The sequence below is a fragment of the Podarcis vaucheri genome (assembly GCF_965113315.1).
Source record: "Podarcis vaucheri genome assembly, chromosome: 6".
Classification (NCBI taxonomy): domain Eukaryota; kingdom Metazoa; phylum Chordata; class Lepidosauria; order Squamata; family Lacertidae; genus Podarcis; species Podarcis vaucheri.
The window spans coordinates 40814991-40827430 of NC_138764.1; the positions used below are offsets into that span (position 1 = coordinate 40814991).

A 12440-nucleotide genomic window follows, 5' to 3' on the forward strand; every position below is an offset into this window, starting at 1 on the left:
CAGACTGTTGCCTGGTAGACAGAGGCTGACAGGCAATACTAGGGAAGGGCAGGAAATGAAAGTTGAAAAATTCTGACACCACAGCGGTACCATGTTATTTCTGTTCTTGATGCAGAGTTGAATATGATTTATATTGTGAGAATCTTTTGCAAATTGCTTTGAGAGCCTCTCAGGGCCATCTAATATGATAGAAGTTTTCAAAACAAAACAAAACAAAACAAAACAAATAAACATTTAATGCAATATGTATGTTTTGGGAAATTTATGTTGAATGTACTGTACAAACACCAGAAATTAGAAATAAGCAGAAGATATGAAGAATGTGTAAAAACGGACATGAACAAACAGAATATTATATATCACTCAAACATTATGCATAGTCTTCACTTAGTGACCATGTATATTGACTGGCAATGAATGTAGTTCCTCAGATAAATTTACATCTTCCAAATTCACTTGGGAACTATGCATATTGACAAACCACTGTATGAAATATCCAGTTTATACTGTCAATCTGAGCTCATTTTCCATGCCTTCATGTAAATGCACATCATATCTGTAAGTATTCTCCATTCAACAGACATCAGTCTCAACATCAGTGCTTTTTTTTCTGGCAGTACGCAACAGTATGAAGTACTACCACCTTTTTTGGGGGAGGAGAGGTGGGAGGGCTCTCAGACCCTGTCAACACACCATGTCGCTTTCTCCAAGCCTGGGAAGCGTTTGCCCTGCTTAGGGAAGAAGTTGCAATGCTCTGACACAATACTGAAGCCTTGCTGCCAAAGCTGGGCAGGGGAAGTCTCTTCACCTGGGAGGCAGTGCCCCGGTAGGTGGGTGGGTGGGCAGGCGAGGGATCATTAAGCAGCTAACCCTTCCTCACCACCTAGCCTTGGCCTCAGGCCACACCCCTCCCTCATGTGCTGGGCCCTCTCCCTGCTTCCTAGTGAGTACAGGCACTTTTTTCCTAGAAAAAAAACCCACTGTTCAATATATACCCTCAAATTCCTTTAAAGTGGATGGTTTTTAAAAGGAACTCTATACTGTTAGGCAACATTAGGTACAATGAAGTGCAGGAGAAAACAGAACAGATCACTCTTTTCTGCTGAAATGGGATTATATATGCATAAGAGCTGTTCTATGCAGAATGATGGAGCTCTTAGTATGGTCAAATACTAGATCATGAAAGAAAGTGCTCAATCCTTTATTTTACTAGTAACATGATGTAGAATGTCAGTGCAGCCATCAATATTACAATAAATACTTGCAATTACTATAAGTGTTGTCCACTGCACAAGAAAACACCATAAAGAAGCAGAAACAACCCAGAAGTCAGCTTATCAAACCAACACATCTAGAGATTCAAACAATAAAACTTATATGAAGGGATATCATAGATATGGCAAATGAAATAATATAGAATAAAAAACAATTTAATCATATTTTAAAAGCTTTTATAAACAACTTATTTTAAATATATTTCTGTGGAAATTAATGTTTTGAAATGAAGAATAATAATTTGAAAGTTCTAGAATTATACTGTTTCTGTTCATGTATCTGGTTTTGCTGCTGCAAAATTGGTGCATGCAAACCAGAAAGACAGAATGCGCCAGAACTATCATGCCTTTTTTAAAAAAATGTATATTTTCAGGCTCTACCTATATTAGTGCTTCAGACTATAGTATAAATTATTGCTGGTCTTCAGTAGGTACTTGTTCAGCAGCAAGGCAATCAGTCTCATACTTTTTCTTCAGACCTTTTAGGTATATTCGCAAACTATCTGGATCCAGTCGAGAGTTGCGGGCAGTTTGAACTAACATATTTGCTAAGTGATATATAGCCTTCTTCTTTAATGTCTCAGGAGTACTTCTTTGTTGCTTCTGTTATTTAAAAGGACATGAACAAATTAAAACCAGACTTTTAGCATTATATTTACTATTGATTAGTTACTTAGTTGCCTAATGCCAACAATCTACTGGGGACTAACAACAGATTTTAAACTTACAAAAGTTTCAGCTATAAACAATTAACATTATACATTTAAGTAACATAAACATTTCAAAAGCACATCAACCGCCAAAAAGAAAAGCAAAACTCAGAATGTCACCATTGAATAAGCCATGACAACCAACTCAACATATAGGGAATAAGATAGATGCCAAAAGTGTTGGTGCCCAGCAATCTTTGCTGGGGAAAACTTTGCACAGATGGGGGACTACAACCAAATTGTTCAAGTCAGGAGAGGCATTCTGATAGGTCTTGTGATCCCAAGCTGCATAATGCTGTAAATTAAAACCAACACTTTGAATTGGGCTTGCAAATGAATTGGCAGCCAATGTCGAGGCTGCACTATCAGTGGTGAAGTTGGACCAATTGCACCAGCAAGGGGGCCTAGACTTGGAACTTTCATTTATTAAAAACATGAACAAAAAACCATTGGCCTCCAATTAAGAAAATTAAAATGTGAAACATGCAGACAGTTGAGCCAATTTGAACTGATAATTTGAGTTATACGTGGTGGTTTTTGCTTTAAATTTTTTAAAATCATTGTTTTATTCCTATGGTATGCTGCATTAACTGCCACTATGTTGCCTGTATATACAATGCAGTATAAATGAATTACAGAATTTACTTCCGAGCATAATTGTTTAAAATCAGCACCTAACAAAAAGAGAGAGAATGTTTTGAGATAATACTACATACCGACATTTGTCTAGAAATCAGAGTTATGATCTCCTTGGCATCCTGTATTATTGATGGTGGAAGAGAAGAAACCTCTGCAGCTTTAAGTCCTAAATATAAAACATATGAAGCTGTTTTTAATTGTCAGAGGAGAGAATGTTACATTTAATCAAAAAGTCGATGAGGACCAATGATGATGTAATGCTCCTGGTCTTTTAACCAAAGCTAAAAGATTAGGAGCAGAGCAGGCCACAAGATGACACGTAAACTCCACCTATCCTCCCCTCCAAAATCCCATTTCCTTTCCCACGTGAGCTTAAACCATGGATTAGTGTTACATCTGCATCAATGTTAACAAGAATTTTCTTCTTAAACAAGATTTGAAGCAGCTTTGCAGATCCTAATAAAGAGGGTTTTTATCAGTTATCATAGTGAGTGTTTAACTACAGTTAGGAGTTGTACAAATATAATGCTAAGCCAAGGAAATGTAGGGTAGAATTCACTCCAAACATGAGATGAGGGAGCACATGCTCACATGACTTAACCACAGCCAAGAGGTCAGCAGCATTACATCTGCAGTAGCTTCTACATTTTTTTAAAAAATAAAAAACCTTTTAATGTCAATCTTGAAAACGCTTCTTATTAGTATCTGACTGGGTAATTTGCTTAGCAGAAAGTTAAATCAGAATCAGAATAGCTGTGCATGTTCAACTGTCATGTTGAATCAACTGTCATACTGATTCTCAAAAGGCTCAACAAGGTTTCTTCAATTTACATAATATTCCCCCATAACAGACTAAATAATTATTAAATAATGAGAATGAGAAGAGGAACACCATGATATTTCTTCACGATATTATATCGAATAGTACTGAAAATACAGTGGAGTAATACAAGAGACTGAAAAGAAGTGGAACATTTTGCAGAGTGGAGAGGCTAATGACAGCAGCAGTAATAACAAGTAGGTAATAAAAATCTTAGTAAGCTTCTGAGTGAAATAGATGCACAAACCATATAGTTCTAAATACAGAAAGTAGTGGCTGAATGAATCCCTCTGCACATGCAGACAACATCTTTCATGTGTTTAATGGAACAGGTATCTAGGTACTCTTGTTTTATCTCTTCATATTAATGTTCTATATGTTTATTTCTGTAAATTATAATAATCCATATAGCATATTACCATAGTTTTTTTCCTCCGTGTGTCCTTTAGAAAGAATATAAGTATACGCAATTTTCTCCCTACTTCCATAACTACTTCTCACGTGTTGCACTTCAAAGTAATTGTTTTCCACATTGGGATATAAGGCATCAATTTGACATAATTCCAAAAAATGAGTGGCAAAGAGTGTAAATGCCTAAAGTATGAAACAAGAAATTAAATAGACTATAAATTATTGGAAAAGAGAAATCTTAATGACTATTACTATCTTTTATAATAGTTAGGGAAATTTCATGCACTTATTGATTAAAATATTAATAATACCTTCAAATTAAGAAGATATTCACAGACTGCGTAACATATGCCGATGCCTTCTTCAGCACTGGTACCTCTGCCAAGCTCATCAATTATGATAAGTGATCTGTCATTAGCATTTTGTATGATATATGCTATCTAGAGAGAAAGACATCAAATTTCATTACTAGCAGTAGCATGTGAGGATAAAATCTGTTAATAAGAATTCTCATTTCCTGCCCAAAACAAGAGTCAGGAAATTTACTTTAGGAATGTTTTACCAGCTGCCACATAAAAACAGAACATCCATCAACACAAACAGCTCAGTCTAAGAGTTCTGAATGCACATTCAATGCACACAGAAGGCTGCACATCCCTTTTCAAACTTCTTTGCTGGTAGCAGCTCCATTAGGGATGCTGTCAGTCAGCTAATAACAACTGAATGCCTCTGATTGATTACTTGTACATAAGTGTGGGCTGAGCAGGACCGATATCTGAGCCCCCACTGCTACCACCTTTGTGGCCTTCCAAAGGGCCCCCAAACCAGAGGCGGGAGCCTCCAGCTCTTTGATAGAGCCACAGATAGGTTTGGGGGCTTATGGGAGACAGGAAGGAAGGAAGCAGCAGCAATATTTTCATCTAATTGTTATTTCAGTGTGAGAGATAAAGTAACACAAGTCAATGTAAAAGGCAATATATGGTTTGGCACAATATTCAGCATAGAAGCTGAACCACTACAGAAAGAGATCCTCTTTCTGAATGGGCGTTCCCTCTCTCCTCTTCCAGTCCCCTCAGAAATGACAGGGGATGCGGTTCAATTGCTCACAGCTGGAGTGGGGAACTGGAAAATGGAATATCCCCTTGTATGAGTAGAAGTCCCTTTGATTCCCCTCCAGGATTCTGATGGATCCTAGCCATTATTATTTTGCAACAAGAATGCACAGTCTGCGGAATTTAAATGGTAGCTTACAAGGTGGCATGTGTATGTTGGTGGAGGTGTTTGCATGGGAAAGGGACTGGTGTGCTGAAGAAGAAGAAAATGAAAACATTGGGTATGTGCAGCCTATTAGTCTAATCTTTGCCCTGTAAGGAGAAAAACAGAAGCAGAGGTCCTTGAATATTTATATGTAAGCAAAATGTGCAAACCTGTGGGCCAATTAAATATTAATCAAGGCCACTGATAAAAGAAACACTAAGCTCATCTGAATACCTCTTTCATCTCCTTCATGAATGTTGATGAATTTGTTTCTATATCATCATCCATACCTATTCTAGTAAATATTTGCTCAGCAATCCTAAATGAAGAATATTCTGCTGGGACAAAAGATCCTGCAAATTAAAGAGAAGGACAAATTAATGTGAGGAGAAGTTAGCAGTAATGTTGCAGTTTAATGTTAGCCATGTGAAATTCTTAAAATAGTAGGAAATGATAAGGTTCTCTCTTCTAAATAATAACTTTGTAAGGCTCGGTTGACAGGTGACTCCTGTCTTCAGCCTTCTCTGGTCAGAAATTGTCTTGTGTGGTGATGACAGTATGGGCCTCACCCTTATCAATAGATACTCAGACAAACAGGGAGAAGGGGTGCAGTCATATAATGGGAAACTGCACAGCCTGGGGAATGAAAGATAAACAAAAGAGAAGAAATAAGTATTCTGGGCTGGGGAAAGGAAGAGAAGTCAGGCAGAGACTGTGAGTGATGGAACAGATTTGTAGAGGGGTGGGGATGGCAAGACTGTATCAGAGTTGATTAAACAAGATAACTAAACAATGTTATTTGAAACTTAAGTTCCTGATTATGAGAAATTGCTGAGACCTCCTGTAAGGATAGTAACCTCACCAAGTCTCCTCTAAAACTAAGACAGACTTGGGACTCTGAAGGAATCAAGGCTGCTAAAAGTTGCTGAACTTAAAGGGAAAGGAAAGTGTAACACATTGGTTTGCTAAAATCACTGGATAAGAGAAACAATGAAAGTTCAAATAACTGCTTACCAATTTGTGCCATAATCTGAGAAAGGGCTATCTGTTTTAGGTAAGTTGACTTTCCACTCATATTTGGTCCTGTAATTATGATAAAATTACTTCCCTCTGTGATGTAAGTATTGTTGGCAACAGGTTTCTCAAAAGATATTTTTTCAAGAACAGGGTGCCATCCTTCCTTTATTGCTAATGTGTCAGTAAACTCAGGACGTACTAAGAAAAAATAGATAATATTTAAATGTGTTGCTGTTAATAACAAGTATATCACAATCCTACTTTGGTTAAGTCTTGTTCTTGTTACATGTTAGTTTAGGAGAAATCTAGTAATCAATAAATTCCGAACGAAATAGGCAAATAAATTGAGTAAAACTGTAATCCTCATGTCTTAACAATATAATTCTACATACATTTACTCAGAAGTCCCAGTAATTTAAATGCGGCTTACTGCTAGGTAATTGGGTAAGATTGCAGTCCAAGGAGGCAGCTGTCAGCAAAGTGTCACCAATGGGTAAACAAACATGGTTGGTGGCCACTGTGGATAGGAGCCAACCTTAGCTCCCATTCAAAAGTGGTGGCACCACCCAGCTAGCACTGAAACAGCCCAGTGCCTGACAGAGTTGTGAGTGGTGGTGCACTAGCTGACTATTGTGCTGGGTCTGAGCCTAAGAATAGTTCCACTGATAGGAATAATATAAAGAAGTAACTTTTTGAAAACTGTAACTTGAATGCAACAAAGTTCAGGGGCGTGCTTCGTTAAATAATATTTGATTTTTGCTATATTTTGCTTGTCCTGTATATGAGTACTCGCTATTTGCTTCTATTTAAAAGACGCATACGAAACAATTGAAGGACATGTGAAGCAACTTATTAAAGTCTTATGAAAAAGCAACAAAAATTAATGAAGCTTCAGTTTGATAGCCAATCATATTTTCAGAGATGCTCGACAGAAGAAAAAAGAATATTACATCCAGATCTTAACTTCTGAGTCAAAAAATCTGTCTAAACAAACTATATTACATATGGTTTGGTGATGCCATGATGCTATAGTAGTGGGAAGTATTTGCATGTTGATGCGGGCAATCTTTGAATCTGCCAATTACATTATGTCAGCACTATTATTAGACTAATTCACAGTTTGGGGACAGGGGAAGTAAACTGCAAGTTTTAGTAAAAGCTTTTCTAAATAACAAAGCTACTCACCATAGTCAGAAAGCGTACAGGCGTGGGCAAATGACTGCAACATATCCAGCATAGACACTGCATCAGAGAGTTTGTACAGGCAATGAATGTGTTCATAAATTTCACTCAGTAATTTGCACACTATCCTGAAAGCACATAATAGCACAGTTTATTTTATTCCTCAAAGCAATAGACAAAATATTTAATAAAAATGTTGAGCTTTTAGTCTGAAATAGCAACTGTATCCCAATACAACTAAGAATAAATCAAATACAACCAAATGTGTAATTGTCTACTTATATGGAAGTGGACAACTGCCAAGCAAGTTCAGCACAGTCACAGTTTTCTTCCAAAGAGTGAACATCTCAAAAATACAGGGTTTGTTTTTTAAAAAATGAAAGGGAAATTCAGGAGCTTCAAATTTCTCCATAATGCTTGGGGGTTAATCAAAACCATGATAATAAAAGGTCATCTAGAATGTATATTGCAGATCAGGACAAGTATCACCAAGGCCAAGAGGATGCCAGTGTGCTTAATGACCCAAATAAAGAAAACTATTAGAAGCTAGAAGGCTTCTTTCAATAAGTGTAAGTCTTGCCCAAATAAGGAGAACAAAAAGGAACACCAAGTCTGGTGAAGTAAGTGGAAGCAGACAATAAGGGATGCAAAAAAATAAAATAAAAAAATCAAGGAAATCACTGAAGACGTTAAGAAGACAATAAAATATTATTTTATTAGAAGCAACGAACTGTCCAGGGAGATGGTTAGCCCTTTGTATGACCAGAGTGTCGAAGGAGGAAAACATGGAAGACAGTAAGGAATTGCACAACTTGCTTTAAGAAAGTTGCAAGCTTGAATCTAAGACCTGAAACTGGGTGAAAATTCCAAGTTTGAGTGAAAATTCCTAGTTTAAAATCACTACCCACAAAAAGAGATTTAAAAGCTCATATCCAAATGTTAATTGGGCACAATATCAAATAAAAATGTTTGAAGTATTCTTACAAGTATGTCATGTGATAAATTTCTCTCAGAGACTCTTGGCATCTTTCATTCATTTTCATTAAGTCTTGTGAAGTAAAGCTATACACATTTTTCATTTTAGTAATCTGTAGGGAAATTTCAAAAAGAGATGCTAGATAAGCATAAATAACTACTCCCAGAAAACAAAGCAAGAGCAGTTTGAAAAACATGAGAGTAAACTGCCTTCATTATTTTTTAAAAAAGAGAAAAGCAATAGTAATAAAGCAGAAACGTAAATTGAAAATAATTAGTGTGCAATTATTTTATCACTGGATAATGTACACCACCCCATAAATGTTTATTAAAATAGCAAGTGCTTTTGTATGTGTTTAAATTGTGGTAGCACAAGCTAACCCACTGTAAGATTAGACATTTCTAGGCTTTAAAATGAAGAAATTTGTGTTCAGATTATAAACACCCTCTTTAGTCATAAGCATTTACATGACAGACTACTGAAGAGCAAATAAGTGCAGCATACAGAGAAGAATCTTCACCAAATGTTGTTGGGGTTGGAATTCTGTGCCACCACAGATTTCTGTAAATATAGCATCTTGTCCAAAGATATATTTCTTTATTGACTTGTGTAGGGGATGCAGGATGGAAAAAAGATTGGGGGGGGGAGCAAGTGGCATCATTCTAGCAAGGAAGGGCCACTGGCAGGGATGGGCTTCTGTACCCACAGATTCTTAGGGATACAATAGAGATCTCTCCATTGACTTGGAGATGGTGGGGAAATAGAATAAATACTATAAATCTCCAGGATTTCGATTGACTTGACATGAAAAACAAATTCCAATCCCTCCTGCAAATCACTGCACTTAGGAGTGCCCTGAGAAAATACTTGTGATTAAAATCTAGACCTGTTTTCCCAAGCTTGTTTGATTTTGTTTCTTGGGGGAAGGGAGAAACGGCTGATCATTTTTTGGACATGAGACCACAGAGTCACTTGGATATTTGGGAAGTCCTTGAGCCACTCAAGATGCCTTGTTTTTAATGGAACAATTCAATTCAGAAATGTAAGACTCTTCCTAGAATTACCTCAATACAAACCCCTGGAATATATACAAGAAAATCCTTATTTTCATTTCTGTAACGTTGCAAGTTAGGGTAGTTAATGAATATTTACAGATATTATAGAAATAATATTATTTATAACCAGGCTAGATCCAGACTGCATTAGCTGAAATCAGCATGACTTCACTTAATCGTATTAATTACATTTTCACACTGATTTCACTGGGTTCTCAATACCACAAAGAGTGCAGCCTTGCCTTCTTAATATTGATGGCTGGAGGAAAGGGGTTAGGATAGAGCATAGGTGCCTCTCGAACCAGCTATCCCACCAGTGGTTCACTTGCTTCTTCAAGTGTGATGCTTCTTCAAGTGTGATGCCCCAACATAGCATCAGAAGGTTGGTGGTTCGAGGCCCCGTTGTTCAGTCCCAGCTCCTGCCAGCAGTTTGAAAGCACGCAGTACAAGTAGATAAATAGGTACCGCTCCAGCGGGAAGGTGGTGTTTCCGTGCGCTGCTCTGGCTTCGCCAGAAGTGGCTTAGTCATGCTGGCCACATGACCCGGAAAAACCGTGTGCAGAGCAGACAAACGCTGGCTCCCTCAGCCTGTAAAGCGAGATGAGAGCTGCAACCTCAGATTCGTTTGCAACTAGGGTACCTTTACCTTTACGAGTCCCAGTTTAAAGCTTAAATATTAAGACACTTTAATTTTACCATCTTGCTGAGAGTGAAAATGAGAACAGGGAGTGTGACAACCTAGTATTTCTAGTGCTAAAAATAGCAACAACCCCCATGAATGATCTTGACAGTAACTTCAGCATGGAGACTAGTACCGTGACTGGTTGGGTAGTGGTGAGGAGTAGTTCTTAGGACAGCAGCATGGTAAGCACTGGGCTAGCCCCAAAAGGGGGATAGAGAAGAGTTACAGAATCAGTGATCTGCACATCAGAACTGATAGCCTCAACATCAGAGAAGAGATGGCCTGAAGCACAGTAGTAAGTTGTAGTGCATCTGAAGCTGGATCTTGGCTGGACAAAGGGAAAAATTGCTGCCATTTATCCAGTATGAATCGAGGCAGCAAGGTTGGCATGTTAGATGTGTAAATAAGGGTGCATTCTACACCCATCAAATCTTGATGTAAATTCACTAACTATAATGACCCAACAGCTCCAAAATGTGTACCTTGGTAAATTCTGAAGGAAGTTGACCATTGTGTATTGCTGCACAGTCAGCACTCATCTGAATAAAAAATCCTCGTGCGGAACTGAAGCTTGTTTTCAAAGGAAGGTTGTATTTTTCTGCAAGCTGTGCTATCATTCCTTAATAGCAAGATGTAAAACAAAAACATTTTATAATGTAACACAGTAAGGTTCATCATAGCTATCACAAAAATATTGACGGAAGTACTATTATGCAAACAAGTACAGGCTATGATATTGCAGAAAAAGTATATATATTTAAAGTACCCAAAATTAAATACCTAAACAGTGAAGTACCTGCAATATCATCCACAATCTCAGTGTATGTTCTTCGTGCTATATCAAGAAATTCATTTATATTAGGCTTCACTGCATAGCATTTCTGTGTTCTCATATTCAAGCATCCTTTTGTGTATCTTGTATCATCATTAATGACAGTTTTAATCTTTTCAAGTATGACTCCAAACCTAGAAATATATAAAATTGGGGCAATGTCTATGCCATATTTTACAAATGCTGTATTTATCTAAAAGTAATGCAATTCAAATATTCAAATCCAAAACTTCTGTACTTCATATTCACTGGGTTGTAACCAAAGTTGTCTGTGCCTAAGTGGATTGGACTTTCACTTGCACAGCAAAACAGCAAAACTTTGCCTTCTTCTCCTTTCCCCTGCAGCCCCCTGCACACACTCAAAATTTGCTCTGGCAGGTTGGTGGAGAGGAAGGTAAAGGCCCACTACATGAGTAGAAGTCCACTCTTCATGCTGAATTTGGATATTTTCAAAACCCTAATAACATCTTCATATCTGATGCTGCACAATCACATGTTAGATACTTTGCATGGGTTTCCTAAATGTAGCTTAGACATGAACAATAATTTTATTTGTCAGAATTCTTTGTTTACTGGCAATTTTATTGAAATTAATAGCATGTTTTTTTCTTCTTTAATGTGAGCGCTAGTTTTTCACCCATGTATTCTTTTTCATGGTATGCTTTGTTTCTAACTAATCAAGTTGGTTATTTTCTGTCTTTCAACAAGTTTCCTGCTCTTCCAGTCAGCCACTCCTCCAACAAAGTCAACTTGCAAGCTGGCCCTATCTTTCAATGGGAGGAAGAGCAATCTGAAAGGGTCTTGAATACCCTCCTTACTCTACTAGAGAAAATAAAATGCACATTTTACAAAAACAGGGTGCAAGAAATAATAACATCAGTGTCAAAGATGTTTTTAAAAATAAAACAGTACCTGTTGTCTTCCAAGGAACTATAGTAAGCCTTTAACAATGGTGTTTTATAGCTTTTTAAAGCATCCTGTTAAAATCAACATGAAAAACTGATATATTCAAGTGTACAGAAATGTTAATGGATTCAATACCCTTTCATTCATTTAGGTTTAACTGGAAAAAACAGCTAATAAAATCTGTCAATATTAGATGATTACACAGGACAAGATATTTTCTGTACACTGAACTTTAAGAATAAGAGTCAACTTAAAATAAAAATCTAAACATTAGTGTTTTAACCTCTTGGTTGATTATTGTATGAACTTGGCTCACATTCTAGGAAATGCCATTAATACAAAGAACAATCTTGCACAAGATAGAATTTTATTGCTTTTGAATTCTAATCAGTTTATTTAAAATATATACAACCTGACTCTTAATCAAAATTGACTCATGCGGCAGCTAACAATAAAAAAGTAACAACTAAAACAAACAAAACATCAATTGAGTGTTAGCTAACTGACTCATTAAAGGTAAAGGGACCCCTGATCATTAGGTCCAGTTGTGGCCGACTCTGGGGTTGCAGCGTTCATCTCGATTCATTGGTCGAGGGAGCTGGCGTACAGATTCTGGGTCATGTGGCCAACATGACTAAGCCGCTTCCGGCGAACCAGAGCAGCACATGGAAACGCCATT

At 37.2% G+C, this 12440-nt stretch overlaps 1 protein-coding gene across 6 annotated transcripts in view; it reads right to left on the reverse strand.

Moving 5' to 3' along the window:
• Nucleotides 1-247: 247 nt before the first annotated feature.
• MSH4 (mutS homolog 4) overlaps nt 248-12440 on the reverse strand; it is a 33973-nt gene continuing 21780 nt past the window's right edge. For 4 of the 6 annotated variants that reach the window (XM_082227230.1, XM_082227229.1, XM_082227234.1 and 1 more), the window contains 11 exons: nt 11768-11832; nt 10820-10989; nt 10506-10642; nt 8295-8398; nt 7314-7438; nt 6126-6326; nt 5346-5464; nt 4166-4294; nt 3863-4037; nt 2701-2789; nt 248-1877 (listed from right to left, as the gene is read on the reverse strand). In XM_082227230.1, the coding sequence (XP_082083356.1) occupies nt 1686-1877; nt 2701-2789; nt 3863-4037; nt 4166-4294; nt 5346-5464; nt 6126-6326; nt 7314-7438; nt 8295-8398; nt 10506-10642; nt 10820-10989; nt 11768-11832 (1506 nt within the window). In that variant the 3' untranslated portion in view covers nt 248-1685. The remainder of the gene's footprint in view (nt 1878-2700; nt 2790-3862; nt 4038-4165; nt 4295-5345; nt 5465-6125; nt 6327-7313; nt 7439-8294; nt 8399-10505; nt 10643-10819; nt 10990-11767; nt 11833-12440) is intronic. The other 2 variants (XM_082227233.1, XM_082227231.1) reach the window with 2 other exon arrangements.